Raw genomic sequence first — 20,869 nt, forward strand, 5'->3', positions numbered from 1 at the left:
GGGTGGATTTTATTATGCATTCACAACAATTCTACATTTAAATCCTTTGAATATTAATGCAACGTGGTATCGTCTATTTATAGCACATTGACATACTTGTTGTTTGCATTTATACAGGAAGTCCTTTATTTTATGAATTCATGTACAAACCCGTTACTGTATTTTAATTGATTATACTTTAGTCAAATAAGAGCCCGACATTGCTATAATTGTACACAATTGTTGGAGTCATGGAAGTTGTTTACATCTTATATGTATTAGCCATAGTTTTGGATTTTACCAAACTTGTTCTTCATGCTATGTCACAGGCATAATTACTTGGTATGTGTTTATTAGTGTGTGTTCTTCTATTCATTTTAGCCATTATTATTCCTGATTACATGTGTCTACAGCTTGCACTATATTTTTATCCATCCGCGATATCGTCTGCATACTCAGCGAGTTTATTTATGTGAAATTTACAAGTTTCAAGGATAAATTGTTTACCTACTTATTATAGACATAACTTCATCTGATTCATATTTATTGGTTATTTTGTCTTTTCACATTTTAATTCCGTTTTGTAGTTATTATCCTCATTGTATGGCAGCCTTGTTTCGCACTGCTTGACATATCTCTGTTTGTACGGTACCGTACAGTGCCGTGATTTTTTGGAACGTCGTCGTACAGCATTTTCATTGGTTAATTTGTATCACATGACTATTTCCGAAGGTTATAAATATAAGTGCCTCGCCATTTCATTTCAGATAATATGCATCAGCAGCAAAGTAGTACTTAGCATAACCCTAGCTGTGACAACTGTAAATTATGTCCCAACAGACTGGGGACCTATTTATTATTTGATGTATTATACCTGATGCTGTTATTGCTCAGTATTGCGGAAATCTGTAAATAAATTATTGTTACCTTTGCGAAACTCTCGTTTTGTTTATAAAACTGAAGTTAACCAGGATGGAAGTACCACCCTACTTGTGTGTACAGTAGGATGTTATATTTTGTAACCCCCATATATGAAAGGCCATCTGTGGGGAGATTACAAAATAACGCAAATTAAATGTAAACTAGACGAAATGCCAGAATTTTCACGATGATGCATTTTTAAGCATATTTATGACATCGTTAGCTGAGACTTGTCTTACAGAACGGAGATATTGAAAAAAAAAATTATCGGGTTGGAAAATGAATGAAAAAGAGGGGAGAAAAATGTGTAAATTGACGTGAATTATTGTTAGATCATAAGCGTTAAAGCTTAAGACGATTCGTAAAAAGAATTTCTTCCATATTCCTTTATTCACTCGCTAAATCTGAGAATGCTATATAAGCCCTTCTCATATTGATATGTATGTATATAAATATATCTCTCTTTTTTTCTGTCTACAATTAACAAATATAAACACCACTTACCAAAAAGAATGAGTGTGAGTGAGAAAGTGTGAGTAAATGAAAAAAAAATACTTGTTGTTGATATATCTTTGTAATAAGACGAAAAAATAAATAAATAATAAAAAAAGCCCTTCTCATACAATGTTATCGCTTTTCACTGTAATCAGTTGTCACCTGTGTTGGTAGACAGATGTATGATACATAGGCATACTTCTTCCAGGACGGGAGAAAAAAATACCAAACAAACTTACAAAAATTGGAATGGTCAGTGCAATATACAAACAGAAACATATACACGTAACTTACTACAATAAATTAACACAGATAATGCTTGATAACAAGTATGAACAAGTCGGAACTCCAACACAATACCCTTGAAAATGAAGCAGTAAAGTGTAAAGAATGTGAAGGACATACCCTAGTTTTTGGAATTATAGATCGTATAATCGAATATTGCATATGCTAATTGACGAGTCAAGTTCAGATTTAATTTACCTTGTTTCTTCAGAGCCAATTCTTGTTGTGTTGGAATAGATTTCTGACCTGTGAAAAGGTAACATATTATAAACGTATCATAAGCACAATTAGTATAGGCCTATGTACAAAAATATATATTAAAAAGAAAGAGACAGACTTACCGCCTACAATGGCTTCTGACTGCCCAATAAAATTTTCCGCAATAACCTTAAACATCTGTTGTTTTGGTGATTCACTTTTTCTAACAACCAGCTTTGGAAATGGTGTTGAACAAGAAGTCCCGCTATATATTGGATCAGTTAAATCAATCGGAATGTAATCAGATCCAGGGTCTGTTGTAACAAGTTTTGCCCAGGTGACAGAAAAAACAGAGGGAATAGACACTATTTTTACTGTGAAGTTGTTTGTTAATTCGCCTTCTGTCTCCTCTTCTATAGAAATTTCTGGTAGACCTATAATACGTATTACTAGTATACTGATTGTTCACAGAATTTAATATCAATAATTTTCATTTTTAACTCTTTAAAATTAAATTCCACAAAAAAGAAATCTTTTCTTGAAAATTGTAGAAAAAATTAAAATATCAAAGAGGCAAAGAAAAAAGTAAATGTTAAATGCAAAAGAGCTACAAAAATAGCTAAATTTTTACGATTTTTAATAACCTTGACCTTTTACCCTGCTTTTTATTTCAATGTTAAAGAACGGAAAAGCTAATGTATTTTGACGCTTTATTCTACGACATATTGTTTAGAAAATGTGTCATTATTCAAAACCGTCATAAACCTTCAGGGTCTGTAGCTTATTAAAGGATTGACAAATACTGTCGCAATGAATATATTTAGGGTCTCTTAAATAAGATGAAGACGTTGGTGAAGATTTCGTACTCTTTCAGTTTCGTAGGAGAGAAGAAAACAAGCTTTTATTGCAAAGATCAACTGCAAAAGTGTTTTTAGGAGAACAGCATTATGGATTAAAAATCTTTTCGACAAATCTTGAATCTAAAAATGGTTCGGCGGAAAAATAATGAAAAAGAAAAATAACCATTAGTATATTTCGTTATAATTATTCTGCACAACGCTTTATCTGATTGGTATCGATTATCAAGTGATCGGGTCATAAAACTTCATATTTCACGGTCGTCGGCCTGCTTTTCACAATATTCCACCTCTTCAAATACCTAATGCATGCCCCGCAATGTAGTTATCGTTCGTTGAAAGAAAACTCCCGAGAAAAGTAAACGTTACAATAGCCTGGTTTACGTCATAAAATTGGCGGATTGGTGATTTGTCAAAGGTTTTCAGTTACTCAGTATTAAAACAGGAAGTGAATTTCAGAGCGGTGCTGCATTTTAAAGGATATAAAGTTCTTGTTTTTTCGGTATAATAAACAAATCATTGCATGAATGTTCGGGAAACATGAAGATTTATTCAGCCAAGAATTATCCTATTAATATGATTTTTCTTGGCAGGATAAAATTTCATAATTCCCTTACTATCATGTAAGAAATGTAAAGTAGACTTATTGTTCCTTACGAATTTAAGGTATGTCCAATTTCTTTAAGTTTCAAACATTTTTTTTTCATTTTTACCTCTACTCTCTATTTCAATAGAAAGGAAACGTACTAGAGATGACTCCAGAGATGAAAAATAAGAAATAAACAAGAGGCCCATGGGCCACATCGCTCACCTGAGCACTGTGGCTAGGAAAAATAGATTAATCCCATGACCAATCATGGATTTGCTATTCTTGAGAAGATGATTTTTGAAGAATTTTTCTATATATTTCTATGTAAAACTTTGGTCGCCTATTTTGGCCCTGCCCTACCCCCGGGGGTCATGATTTGAACAAACTTAAATCTACATTACCTGGGGATGCTTCCATATAAATATGATGAAATATGGTTTTGTCATTCTTGAGAAGAAGATTTTTAAAGAATTTTCCTATTTATTTCTATGTAAATTTTTGGTCGGCCATTTTGACCCCGGCTTACCCCCGAGGGTCATGATTTGAGGAAGCTTGAATCTACACTACCTGGGGATGCTTCCATATAAATATGATGAATTGTGGCTGTGTCATTCTTGACAAGAAGACTTTTAAAGAATTTTCCTATATATTTCTATGTAAAATTTTTGTTGGCCAATTTGGCCCCGCCCTACCCCCGGGGGTCATGATTTGAACAAATTTGAATCTACACTACCTGAGGATGCTTCCATATAAATATGATGAAATATGGCTTTGTCATTCTTGAGAAGAAGATTTTTAAAGAATTTTCCTATATATTTCTATGTAAAATTTTGGTCGGACATTTTGGCCCCGCCTTACCCCCGGGGGTCATGATTTGAACAAACTTGAATCTACACTACCTGTGGATGCTTCCATATAAATATGATGAATTATGGCTTTGTCATTCTTGACAAGAATATTTTTCAAGAATTTTCCTATATATTTCTATGTAAAACTTTGGTCGGCCATTTTGGCCCCGCCCTACCCCGGGGGGTCATGATTTGAACAAACTTGAATCTACACTACCCCAGGATGCTTCCACATAAGTTTCAGCTTTCCTGGCACAGTGGTTCTTGAGAAGATTTTTAAAGTATACCACCAAATTTTCATTAATTCCCAATTATCTCCCCTTGAATGAGGGCTTGGCCCTTCATTTGAACAAATTTGAGTCCCCTTTACCCAAGGATGCTTTGTGATTGTTAACATGTTCAAATGCTAAGGATAAATCTGAGTTCTGTTTTAAGTTTTGATATACAGTGGAAACATGTTATCTTAGGGTTTTATTCTGAACGGTATTCCAAATTACAATTTTTAAATACCTTTATATCTTTCTTATATATATGTATATACATGTATAAATTTAAAATGTTTTGTATTTTTCAGAACAAAACTTAAACGAATGATATGTTACTTTCTTATTAAAAAAAAAATATTTAAAACAATATGGACATTTTACTGAAGTTTACAAAAACTCACTTGTTTTAAATAAGATGGTGACATTTGTAGAAATGTTTTAATTAATATATGTTACTCTGTTATTTCTGTTATACAAACTATCCTGGCCCGGGACAGTTAGAAATTGTAAATGGGTTTCATAATGATGAATAAATTCAAAATTATTTTAAAAAAGAAAACACACTTTTCAGAAAAAAAAATAATAAACAGAACAATTTCAAATAGTCGTTCCGCAGAAAAATGGAAAGAACTTATAATAGGAAAAACAAAAATATCGGAATGTCTTTCCACATAAAGGTTGGAAGATCTAATAAAAAACAATAGAAAACATAAGAAATCGAATAGGTCTTTCCACAGAAAGTCATAAAGACCTAATAATAATAGGAAGCATTTCAAAAGGCCTTTCCATAGACGGTTGAAAAAAAGAAGGTATGGTTTTAACTTTATTGTGACCTAAAAATTAAAGTTCACAAAATGTTCTGAAACTGGCTTAAATATTAGTCTAGTTTATGACTGTGAAAGATCAGGAAAGGATATGGCATGAAAGAATACCAGTTTGGAAATATGACGTCATTAATTTGATATATTTTTCCATTTCAAACAGAAAAAAATCTTCAAAATGACCCATTTCAAGGGGAATTTTCCTTATGAAAATAGTGTCCGCAGCCATTGCCCACTTTAATTTTTAGACATGAGTAGGATTATTTTTTATGAATGGAATTTCAATAATTAAAAATTCATGAGTTATCAGTTTTTACATCAGTTTCATCAGTTTTATTTTTAAGAAAATTACAGAAAATTACAAGATATGTCTTTGTATCTGTAACTAGAACATTACAATTTACTAGATGCTGTCATGAGACAGTAATACCCGCACTAAGGTGTTTGCCTCTAAATGCACACTCCTTCAAATTGGGCTTTACGAAGGAAAAAGTCAATATAATTCAATAATTTACATAATACATGTATTCATCAAATTGAACACATTGGCGGATCCAGAGGGGGGTTCCGGGGGTTGGACCCCCCCCCCCCCACTTTGTTTTTTGCAAAGTGGATAAAGAGAGAGAAAGAAGGGGGATAAAACGTTTCCCGAGAATAAATATTCGTACGTCTAACTTAAATATATATTGAATAGATAGATTCTCACACATTAAGTTTCCTCCATTCACCTTCAATATTACTTATTTACGAGAGAATGTTAGAAAATATTCTACTTATTTTTATATGATAATATATGTCTTACAAATGATATGTTAACATGCGAGGTTAAATTTGATATTAGATTCCCGCGATCTAAATTTGGCTGTGTTGGCTATATACAAGAAGGTGCCATTTTTTTAAACTAAATCTTATGAAGGAACTAAAATTTAATTCATTGTTTTATACCCAGCCCAAAAAGGATTTTTAAATTCTTGAAGAAAATTCACTCTACTCTTCGGAAATGCTGCAAATCCATTCAATTATAAGGCTTAATACAGACGGGGGTAGCTTTTCAAAGGAAAAAAAGACGTAGAATAAAGGTATTATTTTCCACAATCTTATATTTTTCCATGCATGTGTGTGTGAATGTTTGCCTGAAAGTGTGTAAAAGGGGAGTGGGGGGGATAGAGAGACACAACCCTGGACCCCCCTTTCAAAAATTGCTGGATCCTCCCCTGGAGCATAATATGCTACGGTGACCATGTGACCCATGAGCCTCGATCTTATAGGTATTTCATTTTCTTAATTCGCTACCAGTCTGAAATTTAACAACAGAATTTAATTAATGATGTAAATTAGGTTTGATAAAGGGGGGATATAATTTTTTGGCCTATAATTAATACTTTTTGAGTCTATTTTCTCATATAGATTAACAACAAATAATATTATTCAAATTAGTGCAAAGCGCTTTTGATGATTTTTTCAAAATGTTCAAACTTTTTTATGTTTGATTAGGCAGAAACACCTTGAAAGCTGCCATATACCCAATCAATTTAGTCAATCCCCCACCCCTCTCCGATCAACACACACACACAAACACACCCTTTTTGCCTGTTTTTGGAAATAGGCCTAGATGGCAAAGTTAAGATAAAACATCTTTTGTAAATGATAATTTTAAATTTGTTCTTGTACTATAAATGTATCTGAACACCTGCATCACATTGGGCTTGCGTCACGTACCCAACTTAAGTACTAGTTTTACCACTATCATTTTTAGATTGGACTGCACGTGCAGTACTAGTGTGGTGTACACATCATTGCATATATATATGTCAGTAGGAATTATTTTGTGTTTTAATTGGATTATGATTCATGAAGTTTACGGGACCTATGTCGGTAAGTACAAGAGTTGGTATAGATTTGGGTAAAATAGTCTGAAATGCAAACGGTTAGGTTAAAGTTTAAAGAATCAAAGGACATCCGATGCTGCAATAAGACAAATTTCACATTCTGAAGAGTTATCGCCCGTTATGGACGTTACATTCAGTAACAAGATACAGAATTTTTTTCTGGGAGGGAGGAGGATTTCCAGAAAAGAATTTCCTGAGAAGCAAAAAAAAAAAAGAGAAGTTATGCTGGTCTCGGTTTTCTAGGCTGGAGGGCATCCAAGGTCATTTTTATTTGCTTCAGTATATATTACAGTCCTGCAAATTCCAGGGGGGATCTCCAAATCCACTCCCTGTCCCTGTAATGACAAATGATCATGTGACTCCTAAATAGGCTAGTAGGAAACTTTTTCCATTTGACTATACATAATTTTTTTTTGTGTTATGTTATGTTAATTTAATGGTATAGAGGTTGTGAACCCCTGGAGTCATCCCCACTCTCCTAATGAAGTGGAAATGTTCACAATATGACTGCATTAAATTAAATAAAAGTGCATCAATTGTAAGATTGCTTGACATTTTATTCATCAACCTATCCTCCTAGAATTACATGATTAGGAATGAAAATCATTCAAAGAGATGGACCACATTAAACTATTTGTATATATAAACTTGTAAAAATGTAAAAACAAGTAGTAATTTGCATACATGAATACCTACATGTAAGGGGGCGCTTATAGGGGCAGGGGCGGTAAATAGGGATTATACGGAGGAATATTTAACAACAAACAAACAAATGACATAAAACACAATATTGATTTGCGTTAAGAAATATGAAGGGGATCGATTTTTCCATCATAAATCTTCCTCTCCAGAACAGCAAGGGCATTAATGTCCCCCGTTTTTGGAAAAGGGAGGGAACATTAAATCTCATTTGTCTGTCTGAGTCTGTCCATCTTTGACAGCATGTGCATCTTTAATAAATTTAACCTTGGTCATAACTTTTGAATAATAGGAGATAGGGCTTTCATATTTCACATGTTACGATGTACATTACCACAAAACTTTGTAAATGTACTATGATTTTTTAACTCAAGTGAGACTTTGACCTTAAAGTTTTACCTACTTTCAAAAAAATAACATTTTAAATTGATCATATTAAAAGAGAAAAGATAGGGCATTCAATTAAATTATACATGTATATTACATGTGAAAAGACTTTTCTAAATATATCGTGACGTTTGACTCTGTGACCTTGACCTAGAAGTTTAACCTACTTTTCAAAAATATTATATTATATAATATATAACTTTTGATTGAAAAGAGATGGGACTTTCATATTTGACATGTACATTTCCTGCAACAAAATATTTCCGAGCATGCTATGATTTTTCCACTTTGACCTAATTTTCATAAATTGACATATGATAGGGGTGCATATTTGACACACAATCTGCCATAAATTATGGCATCCCATTCACTAAAATACAGAAAGCAGAGGACCACAATTCTTTGAATTTGCTTGTATAATCTTGATATGGAAACATCCTCATTTAATGTAGATTCAAGTTTTTTATGCCACGCCATGATTAGGAATACATGTATAGTGTTTGTCATGTCAATCCTCTACCCTTCCATCTGTCTTTCCATGAGCTCAAAGAAACTTTCTAGATATTCTTATCAAAGTTCATATGTTGATGCATATACTGATGTAAACTATCCAACTGCAGCAATATTTTTTTACCTTGACTTTTCCTTTGACCTTCACTTAACTTTTCTTTAAGTTAGTGTTTATAGCTTTATTTTAAAGAAACCATTCAAGTTGTGTAATGAAACTTCACATGATGATACAGTATAGATTACTAATGTAAGCTTTACAATGCTTCACTCTTTTTGACCTTGATATTTCCTATGACCTTGACCTAATTTTTCTAGAATTAATGTTTAGATCAGTTTTGAATAAACAATTCAAGATACATTATTTATCAAACTTCATATGCTAATACATACTGCTGAGAGCTGTTAATGCATCAACAAATGACATAAAACACAATATTGATTTAACGTTAAGAAATATGAAGGGGATCGATTTTTCCATCATAAATCTTCCTCTCAAGAACAGCAAGGGCATTATTGTCCCCCGTTTTTGGAAAAGGGAGGGAACATTAAATCTCATTTGTCTGTCTGAGTCTGTCCATCTTTGACAGCATGTGCATCTTTAATAAATTTAACCTTGGTCATAACTTTTGAATAATAGGAGATAGGGCTTTCATATTTCACATGTTACGATGTACATTACCACAAAACTTTGTAAATGTACTATGATTTTTTAACTCAAGTGAGACTTTGACCTTAAAGTTTTACCTACTTTCAAAAAAATAACATTTTAAATTGATCATAGCAAAATCAAAATTCCAAAACCTTACTGCACATCTACATGACACCACCAACCATTTCCCAAAAGATGATTAGGCTGCTGAGTAAAATGTAGAAGGAGTTCAGTGAAGAAGGGGCTTTTTGCATAAAAAACGTCATTTGTCGACCCCCATTTGACCCCCCGGGGCAAAATCAAAATTCCGAAACCCTACTGCACATCTACATGACACCACCAACCATTTCCCAAAAGATAATTAGGCTGCTGAGTCAAATGTTGAAGGAGTTCAGGGAAGAAGGGGCTTTTTGCATAAAAAACGTCATTTTTCGACCCCCATTTGACCCCCCGGGGCAAAATCAAAATTCCAAAACCTTACTGCACATCTACATGACACCACCAACCATTTCCCAAAAGATGATTAGGCTGCTGAGTCAAATGTAGATGGAGTTCAGTGAAGAAGGGGCTTTTTGCATAAAAAACGTCATTTGTCGACCCCCATTTGACCCCCCGGGGCAAAATCAAAATTCCGAAACCTTACTGCACATCTACATGACACCACCAACCATTTCCCAAAAGATGATTAGGCTGCTGAGTCAAATGTAGAAGGAGTTCAGGGAAGAAGGGGCTTTTTGCATAAAAAACGTCATTTTTCAACCCCCATTTGACCCCCCGGGGCAAAATCAAAATTCCGAAACCCTACTGCACATCTGCATGACACACCAACCATTTCCAAAAAGATGATTAGGCTGCTGAGTAAAATCACTACTGGACGAAAAAAGTGCTGAGAATCCCAAATTTTACTGATAATGTCTGATAATTACTGATACGGTGCTGTTCTTGCTGATAATTACTGATATTTACTGTTATTATTACTGTTGTTGCTGATAATTTTAGTTGTTGCTGATAAATACTGATAATTACTGTCGTCTTTTACTGTGGAGTCTGATAAATACTGATAAATACTGTTGAGGTACTGTCGCTGCTGAGAATTACTGATAATTACTGTTGAGGTACTGTTGATGCTGAGATTTACTGATAATTACTGTGGTCATTGTTTTTAACCTGGGAATGGATTAAAATAGCCTGAGAAATGATTATTTGTTGGTTTTTTTTTTTTAAGTATTTTAACAAATTCATTACAGTCAATTACAAAATAAAATATTCTAAATAAAAAAGTCACATTTTATTAATTTGTTTTCAGTTTTCATATATTAATTTCATTATAATAATTTTTGACCATAATGTTAACATAAGCTTTCATAATGTTTATGTTTTTTCTTTAAATTTCTCCTTACACGTAGATGACATTATCTGAGGAAAATTATTCTGTTGTATTTGCAGTGGTTTTTCTTCCCAAGTACTTTTTTAAAAAGTTTAATTTTTGTTAAAAAAATCTCATCTCATATTTTTTCTCACATGTATGTGTACTGTCATCAAAAGCTTTTTTGTGGATTTCTTTAATACTTTAATACAGTCAATGGTTTTAAATATCAATTTATTTTACCGTGTGGAGAACTGAAAATGCATGAGCACATTAAGTTGAAAACACCCCCCCCCCCTTTTTCCAATTACTTTTAAATTAAGCTCTCATTTTAACAAGACAGTATTAAATATTTTTCATAAAATCTAGTCTTGAAGCAAACACTTTGTTATTTTATAGAAGAATGTAACAGGGTTAAATAATTAAATTGAAGCATCTTTAATTATTTTTTTTATATATATAGATTATGTAGACAGCGCGCTCTAGTTCTCCGATGTCCTCCCTGCGAATTTTATATCGTGTCGCTTTCTAGCTTTCTCTCTCTCTCAATCTCTTTTAAATTATTTGTTAAGGCTTAAGGATTGTGCACTACATGACATAAATCTTATGCAGAGTGATTTTCAGTCAATGAAATATACGTCTTTATTTAGGCTAATTCTTTTTTTATTGTATACAGTTTTAAGTCTATGTGCATATGGCTTCTAATATTATGCGCCACTCCTTACACATGTTATATGCGGTCAGTCAATTAAAAAACTAAATAAAATAAATCATAACTTGAATAAACTTTTTCCATTAATGCAAACTTTGTGCTTGTAGTTATTGAACATACATGTCAACCACGTGTAAAAGTTCTACTTTCGTTTTAGAATCGGGTCAATTATTAGTACATTCTGACATAGGGATATCGTTACGGCTTGCATTTTTGTAAAATTAGAATTTTGTGCAGTGATTATAATTATTTTTTAATTCCATTTTTCTCCGAGACCTTTGTATAAACGAACAGTACAGACTTGGTGCTTATTTATATGATTTTACTTGATTGTAGCACAAAAAGGAGGGGGTGAAATACTAGCTGTTTACAATTAAGTGATAGCCGATACTAGGGCAAGGTCTGTTCTTTAGTTGTGTGTTTTAAAAGTCATGCAAGTTATGATAATATACTTATCGATTTTTTTATATGCATGAATAAATTTTTTTTAGAGAATCAATTGCAATGAACCATACACATTTCAGAACTGAAGTAATTATAACATTTATTCATGAGTGCGATACACAACGTCATGCATGTTTCTGACATTCAAAATCCATACATTTAAGGTTTTTTTTTCGGATTAAGCGAAGTGGAGTTTCCCTGCATCTGAATTGGGAACAATTAATGCTAATATTAATTCAAAAAAGTCCTTCACTAAACAATCTTTCTCTTTATATCTATATGATTGTATATTTTGCACACTTTTTTTTATTAAAAAGTGAAGTCAATTTCTCGTCTACGTATTTACCGGTCCCAAACAGTTTTAAGTCTATGTGCATATGGCTTCTAATATTATGCGCCACTCCTTACACATGTTATATGCGGTCAGTCAATTAAAAAACTAAATAAAATAAATCATAACTTGAATAAACTTTTTCCATTAATGCAAACTTTGTGCTTGTAGTTATTGAACATACATGTCAACCACGTGTAAAAGTTCTACTTTCGTTTTAGAATCGGGTCAATTATTAGTACATTCTGACATAGGGATATCGTTACGGCTTGCATTTTTGTAAAATTAGAATTTTGTGCAGTGATTATAATTATTTTTTAATTCCATTTTTCTCCGAGACCTTTGTATAAACGAACAGTACAGACTTGGTGCTTATTTATATGATTTTACTTGATTGTAGCACAAAAAGGAGGGGGTGAAATACTAGCTGTTTACAATTAAGTGATAGCCGATACTAGGGCAAGGTCTGTTCTTTAGTTGTGTGTTTTAAAAGTCATGCAAGTTATGATAATATACTTATCGATTTTTTTATATGCATGAATAAATTTTTTTTAGAGAATCAATTGCAATGAACCATACACATTTCAGAACTGAAGTAATTATAACATTTATTCATGAGTGCGATACACAACGTCATGCATGTTTCTGACATTCAAAATCCATACATTTAAGGTTTTTTTTTCGGATTAAGCGAAGTGGAGTTTCCCTGCATCTGAATTGGGAACAATTAATGCTAATATTAATTCAAAAAAGTCCTTCACTAAACAATCTTTCTCTTTATATCTATATGATTGTATATTTTGCACTTTTTTTTTTATTAAAAAGTGAAGTCAATTTTTCGTCTACGTATTTACCGGTCCCAAACAATCGTTAGCAGAGATTCAGAATTGAAAATACATGTGACTACCTCCCCCGGAATATTCTTTTATCTGATAAACAAAATATACTCCCCGGCCTAAATTCCCTTACTTCGCATTTATAGCAACCTACGAATTTTTATACCCCCCGCTTGAAAAGCGGGAGGGTATATAGTAATCGTTAATTCCGTCCGTCCGTCTGTCTGTCCGTCCGTCCGTCTGTACGTCCGTCCGTCCGTCTGTTACGCTTTAGGGTACCCATCTCTTATCCGCAACTCCTCTTATACATGTACCACTGAGTGAAATTTAATGAAACTTTCACAGAATCTTTATTACATATTGCCATTGTGCACCTCCTATTTTACTTTTTGATCTGACACATATTTTGGGTTTGCCGGCCTTGACAAAACATGGACTTTGTCATCGGTTATAACCATATGGGAGGCGGGGGGTATCATTTAGTGAGCTCATTGCTCACAGTACCTCTAGTTTTTAATTTAGTTTCTTATTCACGCATGCCTTTTAGACCAGTCCTACTGTTATGTATAAAATCACATACATTTTATATGTTTTTGTGGTCTATGTATACTAAAGTAAAATGGTAAAAAGATTCAAATTTAAATGATTGATTGATTGAAGAAATATGCGTAAGTCTGAAATTAGTCTGTACAACGTACATGATGTACATGTATATATCTTCTTTTTTTTCATTATAGTACCAAAGTGTTCTATTCTAAATATTTTTCTATCAATTTTATTTGTCATCAAATTCAATGTTACGGATTTTTTTTTTCGTGCGACTATAAACTTTAAGATTGTTCCGAAGTAGCGAGTACATGTACAGTGTAGGTAGTTTGTTTATTGATAACACCGGTAGCCGCAGACGAAGAACAATAGGTAATTAGTGCCCATTGTTACGCTGACCACTACAATTTGCATGGAATATACAAGTTGTACCCCGTTCTACCCCGGGGCTGAAGACATGTACACAATACAGCCAAATCACAGGTCGATCACCGATTTTTGATCAATTGAAATCAATTTAAAGGTGTTTTCCTTTCAACTTTTTACCATGCAAAATTAAAATCGATTAATTTGATCATAAACAAAAATGTACTAATAGTAAGATATTACATTAAGTCTCATTTCATTTCTTATTTCCCATTCCATAAAATCAAATAAAAAAAATCAATGAGATTTCAAAACTGATTAAATAAAAAATGATTTTATATTTAACTTTTAAGACAAACTAAATACATGTACCTTTGTACTGGGGATTCTTAACCTCTAATTTTTAATCAGCTCGCCCCATTTGCCGGTTGCACATGCATACAGTGTGTACTTGTACATATGTACATGTGGAGTAGTTTAATTCTTGGACGATCTACAAACGTCTACATAACATTAAAATAAATGAATAAATAAATAAATTATTAATTAAAATGTTACTTTTTAAAAGGGATAAAATTTCTATTTCCGAGCAAATTTTTCAAATATTTCGACAAAAAGAGACCAGAAAACTGAACATTTAACAAGATAAATATAATTGTTTTCGAGAAAAAAAGGCCTTCAAAAACAAAATGTTGTCCAAATTCGACCAGTTGACCTAGTGAAAACGGAACAAATCCAACTTTTCTAACCTGCAGGAAACTTTTTTTATCCCGATTTTTTTCCCATCCATTACGATCTTTTTTCTTATTATTGAAAAAAAAAGATAACCGATCTCCCTACATACTTTTCTTCGAGTCGGGAAAGGCGGCGATGGATCTTTTTTAAGATAGCATAATTTTCTTTTATTTACAGTTTATTTTTCAATAAGATCTTATGCAAAAGTAAAATTCCATTTTTTTCTGCCGTTAATTTTTTTTTATTAATTCTATTTCTATATATTCATTCTATTAATAATTCATTTGATTATTGTCAAAATTTTCACAAAGTTAACGTAATGTAGAAATTGAGATCAGCATACATACATACAGTCATGTAATTTTGCCATAAGAAGAACATTTAAAAAAAATATGAAAATTTTGCCATGATAATTCAAGTAAAAGAAAGTACTGTAATAATTGAAGGTTTTTATAGCCCGTTGTTTTATTTTAATCCATTCCCAGGTTAAAAACAATGACCACAGTAATTATCAGTAAATCGCAGCATCGACAGTACCTCAACAGTAATTATTAGCAATTCTCAGCAACGACAGTACCTCAACAGTAATTATCAGCAATTCTCAGCAACGACAGTACCTCAACAGTATTTATCAGTATTTATCAGACTCAACAGTAAAAGGCAACAGTAATTATCAGTATTTATCAGAAACAACAAAAAATATCAGCAACAACAGTAATAATAACAGTAAATATCAGTATTTATCAGAAACAACAGCACATTATCAGTAATTATCAAACTTTATCAGTAAAATTTGGGATTCTCAGCACTTTTTTCGTCCAGTAGTGAATGTAGAAGGAGTTCAGGGAAGATGGGGCTTTTAGCATAAAAAAACGTCATTTTCGACCCCCATTTGACCCCCCGGGGCAAAATCAAAATTCCGAAACCCAACTGCACATCTACATGACTCCACCAACCATCTCCCAAAAGATCATTAAGCTACTGTGTAAAATGTAGGAGGAGTTCAGGGAAGAAAAGTTTGACAGACGGACGGACGGACGGACATGAGTAACAACAATATACCCGAACTTTCTTTAGAAAGTGCGGGTATAATAATTTTTTTCCAACCGAGTTTTATTTTTCAAATCAATTTCTTTTGGCTTGGAGTCAGGATTTTTTTTTTAAATACATGTTTTTGAAGTTGATCTCTAAAAGAGATAGATATCTCTGTTTATGTTTAATAAAATGTAAAAGCAACAGCTATATTAGTTTGGTTTTAATTTAAATTGACCTCGAATATTGTCTAAATCCAGAAAAATGCTGAAGGTGCAAAAATAAACATGTACATATTCAAAGTCTATCACAGAAATATTAACGTCTTCTTAGTTTTATACTTAAAAAATGTTTATTTTTATAATAACAGTTAATAAGAATATTTGATGAGATATTGAATAAGTCATGAAGTATTTATATTTAATTTTAAGGGACTCCGACCCTCAGCCAGGAAGGACAACTCTTTGATTTATAATTTAATCAAAAAAGTCTTCAAATGAAGCTTGAAAATTTAATCTTTTCATGCAACAAATTAAAAATATGCCTCTCAATGTGCTTCAAGGTTCTTTGAACTTCTCAGAAAAGTGTAATTAAAAGTAGAAATTTTTATCCCGAAAAAGCATTTTTAGATACTAATGTTTATGAACATGAAATGAAATTAAAAGTAATTTATGGAGCTTTTGGAAATCGAGCAGAGAAATCCATAAAACTATTGAATTTGGCTCATCACTTATATTTAACTCTTTGCATGACTTTTTTCATAGATTGGTAATTAATATATTTACACTTAAAAGGTAAACTAAATGAAATCTTGTAGGTACTGTACGAGTACATTTAGATGTGCGTGTAAATGAGTCAAAACGTTCTTTTTTGGTTTAAAAATTGATGTATGGATTAGAAACTCTTCCATAATTATGTTACAAAAACAAATACCTAATCGAACGCTCTCACTTTCAGAGGACCCAACCAGATTTTTCGCCACGCATTTATAGGACCCAGCATCAAGCTCATTTATCTTCAATATGCAAAGAATTCTTTTCTCATCCTGCAGGTGTTGGTATTTATCGGGGATTTCAAGTACGGGAATGACGCTTCCGTTTTTTGACCAATGGATTGAATCTACGGGTGGAGAATTTTCAGTCGTGGTTATGTTACTTATTATCGTTACAGATCTTGCTTTCAGGTCAGTTATATGACCAATGGTGATCACTGGCTTAGCTGAAAAATCAGATTGCAAAATCATATGGTTAGTAAAACATAATGATAACCTTGAATATAAACTTAAAATGATATATCAGATTAATACATTATTGTGATTCAAGTACTTACAACCTGTTACTCGAAAACAAAAGGGTTACTCCAACCCTCCCCAACAACGTTTCTAACAGCAAGGCAATAAATACTTTCGTCTTCGAAATTGGCATCATTGATCACAAGCTTCGATGTCTGGTCTTCCAAAAAACTTCCTTTATATTTTGGAATGTGCACATCAAAATCCACAAACTGGTCATCAACAAGTTTCCCCCAATTCATTTCAAGAATGGGGAGGTCCGATTTAATTGCTGCAGAGATTTCTGATAGGTTTCCAAAACAAACACTTTCAGCTCCCGACAAAATCACACATGGAATGTCTGAGAAAATAATTTGAACACAATTAATTTAATGTCTTAATAAAGCAATTTAAATTAAACGTATTTGATAAAATAAATGCAATTCCGAGCAAACAAAATCAAGACTAGACTGATAAATTAGCACTTAGTTCATTTTTATCTTTAACAGCCTATTGTAGAAGCATGTCGGAAGTATTTTAGATATTTTTTTCAACAATAAGTGAGTTGATATACATACTCCCTAAAACTTTCAAATCAATTTGATTGGAATGAATATACTTCTGACACGATTTTGTTTGCATTATAGCTTGGTATCCTCCCTCATCTTCACGTGTGACCCTTCGAATAATAAGCTTCTTATTTGAACTGCCTTGATACTTTTCAGTTGTCCTATTGATTTCATGCACGATTGCACCTACTTTCTTCCTCCAATAAATGATATTGTTTGATTCACATTCAGAAGCAATTTCCATTTCTGCATCTGTCCCGTACCATACTTCTGTAGGACCACATATTTCTAGGACTGCTATTTTAAAAAGGACTAAATATTATTACAGCAATTTCATATATAAACGAGATTGATTTTTTTAGTTTAATATCTTCTCAGTTAAGAAGACTTATAACAGATCCAGTTCATATTGTTAGAAATAAAACTAGTCTTCTATTTGAATAAACAACTTTATTTATAAGGTTTTTTTTCAGAATAAAGATGGAGAAAGCAATTAATTTGATTTAAATCATAAATAATATAATTATGTTTCTGAAAATAATTTTTGAGTGAAAAAATTCTTATACAAATTTCTTTAATTTTCTTATTCCAAATATAAGCATTGCCATTCACTTTTTAAGACATAATCGCACTTTTTTAAGTATTTCATTGAAAAAGATTGATTTAATTGTATTTAAAACATATTAGAACTCCCTACGTATTGCAGACACATCTGTCCTATACCTTTAAATTCTTCAGATAGTTCAGTAATTTGATTTCTTATCTCCAGTAAAAACTGATAATATAATAAACAATCTCCTCCCAATTCTCTTTTCAAAATATCGTTGAGGCCATTCAGATAAGGAGTTCTACAAGAGTATTTTTTCATGTTTTTTTCCATTCTTTGACAGATGTTTTCAAGCGATGTCCATTGCGTCTTAAAATCGGAATCAGGTATGCATGGTTTTTTCAAATGTGCGAAAGAGTTGTTACGAAAAATTCTCAACCTCTCAATATCATCCCCAAGACACAGTTCATTGTTTGATGGTTCAGATCCCCATCCTTCACTTGGTTTGAATGCGGGACAGAGGTTCCGAAGAAGAGTGTAAAGCAAAGTTACGTCAAATTTTTCGTAATTTGGTACATTTGGAGGTGTTGGTATCGCTTTATCGCTTTGTTCTTTTCCAAGTTTTAAAGTAGCACACGATTGCACTGCTGCGGGTAAATTGTGTGGCTGAATCTGACTCTCTAAAAGTATTCTAAAAATACGCGGTATTTCCTCTAACGTCGCTATATTGAGGTAAATGTAGTTTTTGTCATCTGTTGTCAGAAGCGATGATGCCATTATTGGTCTATCTGATGAAATAAGACTTCACCTAAAATTTCAAATTAAAGACTGTTAAAGTGATGTTCATAATAAAAATATATTTCAAGTAAAATCAATTTATGTATTTAAATATCATGTTCACCTTCTTCGTAACCAAACAATTTGTAAAGTGCAACGATTGAGTAATTGCGGTCGAGCAATAAATAAAATATTTTTAAAAGTTCGCGCTTTTCTTAGACATCCATTGCTTATTGTGGTTTGTTATAGATCATTGGTTATATGAAAAGCTTACCAATAAGTCATTTTCAAGTTTAGAATAAAAGAGATTAAAGCAAGGTAACAAGTATATATTTAAAACAAAAATCGACACTTTGCAAATAAGGCGTGTTGAATTTGGCACCTAGTACTTAACTGATTGATTAATTAATTGATTGTATGTTGTTTTACGTCCCGTTCTAGAGAATTTTTCTCTCACAAAAGTGAGTTTAAGCTAGGTATGGGCGTTTGTAAGCGAACTAGGTAAAAAAAAATGCATTGGTTGTATATTTATGCCACTGTAAATTTCGGGGGGTTATAGATTTTGTCGTGTCCGTCCGTCTGTCTGTTTTTCTTCAAAAACTCTAACCTTGCCCATAACATTTAATTTAGTGGAGCTTTGATTTTAATTTTTCACGTGTGTATTCCTTGTTACATAAACTTTCTTTGGGTACCATCACATTTGACCTTTTGACCTTGATCTTGGAGTTTGACCCATTTTTAAATAAAAATTCCAAACTTTTACTTTGATTATATTTTTTGAACAATGCATATAAGTACCAGGACTTTTATACTTTATATATGTCTTTTTTGAGAAAAGATCTTTCATCAGATACCAACAAATTTCACTTTTTGATCATGATTTTTTTTTATATTTCCGTTCTTTATGAATAAACTTTAACCTTGGCCATAACATTTAAATGGTTTAGAGCTTTCATCCTTCACACATGTAATCCTTGTGAGAAGATCTTTCATTTGATACGTGTACCAATACCGTTGTCCTTTTGGAATTGACCTTAGTGTTTGAACAACTTTTGAAATTGGTTAATTTTGACCATAACTTTTGAAGGGTCAGGGCTGGGGCTTCTATACCATACATATGTATTCTTTGTGGCAAGACCTTTTATAGGATTTCAATTACCTTTTACCTTTTGACTTTGATCTTAGAGATTTTAAAATTTTAAAATATGAAAGTAGACAAAGGTTAAAGTTTAACCTTTGTCTACTTTCATATTTTAATTTTTTTCCCAATTAGAATACCCTAGTTGAGGTACAAATATATTAAAATTGCATTTAAGAAGAGTTTGATATTCGCTATGTTACAAAATGGGGACATCTGTGTTTCACAAACACATCTTGTTTACATACAGAGAAAGTTCCGTTTGATTTTCTTTTTCATACTTAGTGCCCACAGCATATTAAAAGTTTTTCCAGAAAAAGTATAAATTTTATTCATTCTGTCTCATCGTTCAATATATTTAAATGAAAAATGTAAGCACTATAGAATGTGTTAGATTGACATAAGAATAACGAAATTTATATTTGACCTGTAAAAGTAAGATAATATTTTGTTTTCATGTTTATATTTAAGAGCATCTTGACTGTAAAGTTCTATTTTTTTTCAGATTGACTGATTGCTTATTCATTTGAATATTTATCACCAATTTAGAGATTTTATAGAAAGAAAAAAAACAATGCAAACTTATGCAACATTTAATTAAGTTATGAATCGACTTTCTGATCATTATTTTTTATCACTTGAAAAAATTTTGTTTTCTGAATCAAATTAGAAAATTAAAAATCATTTTGGATTAGTATTATATATTTTATAAAGATATAGTGATTATTAAGGCATATTTTTCTTAGATATATAGCCAGTTTAAAACATTAGTAAACATTTTAAATACAAATAAACCTCTGACTGTTG

The 20,869-nt window shown here is 32.1% G+C and overlaps 2 protein-coding genes across 2 annotated transcripts; both read right to left on the bottom strand.

The window, feature by feature from the left end:
- Positions 1 to 1,801: 1,801 nt before the first annotated feature.
- On the bottom strand, positions 1,802 to 17,004 carry LOC134244989 (uncharacterized). Its single transcript, XM_062727237.1, has 3 exons — positions 16,695 to 17,004; positions 2,022 to 2,312; positions 1,802 to 1,926 (listed from the first exon to the last, which is right to left on the bottom strand). The coding sequence occupies exons 1-3, from the start codon at positions 17,002 to 17,004 to the stop codon at positions 1,802 to 1,804; spliced, it is 726 nt and encodes a 241-aa protein (XP_062583221.1).
- A 92-nt stretch (positions 17,005 to 17,096) lies between these two features.
- Positions 17,097 to 18,924, bottom strand: LOC134244987 (uncharacterized). The gene is made up of 3 exons (XM_062727235.1): positions 18,324 to 18,924; positions 17,610 to 17,897; positions 17,097 to 17,392 (listed from the first exon to the last, which is right to left on the bottom strand). The coding sequence occupies exons 1-3, from the start codon at positions 18,922 to 18,924 to the stop codon at positions 17,097 to 17,099; spliced, it is 1,185 nt and encodes a 394-aa protein (XP_062583219.1).
- Positions 18,925 to 20,869: the final 1,945 nt, after the last annotated feature.

This window comes from Saccostrea cucullata, unplaced genomic scaffold (genome assembly GCF_032062105.1).
Source record: "Saccostrea cucullata isolate Sc308-1 unplaced genomic scaffold, CSIRO_AGI_Scuc_v1 ctg2260, whole genome shotgun sequence".
Lineage (NCBI taxonomy): Eukaryota > Metazoa > Mollusca > Bivalvia > Ostreida > Ostreidae > Saccostrea > Saccostrea cuccullata.

Bases quoted from the DNA above. Each gene is read 5' to 3' on its own strand.
- LOC134244989 (XM_062727237.1), bottom strand. From the start codon at position 17,004: ATGATTTTGCAATCTGATTTTTCAGCTAAGCCAGTGATCACCATTGGT. The intron at 2,313-16,694 runs GTATTTGTTTTT...TACGTATTATAG, and splicing joins AAGTGAGAGCGTTCGATTAG to GTCTACCAGAAATTTCTATA. The intron at 1,927-2,021 runs GTAAGTCTGTCT...ACCTTTTCACAG, and splicing joins GTCAGAAGCCATTGTAGGCG to GTCAGAAATCTATTCCAACA.
- LOC134244987 (XM_062727235.1), bottom strand. From the start codon at position 18,924: ATGGCATCATCGCTTCTGACAACAGATGACAAAAACTACATTTACCTC. The intron at 17,898-18,323 runs GTATAGGACAGA...TTTTTAAAATAG, and splicing joins ACTATCTGAAGAATTTAAAG to CAGTCCTAGAAATATGTGGT. The intron at 17,393-17,609 runs GTATGTATATCA...TTATTTTCTCAG, and splicing joins TGATTTGAAAGTTTTAGGGA to ACATTCCATGTGTGATTTTG.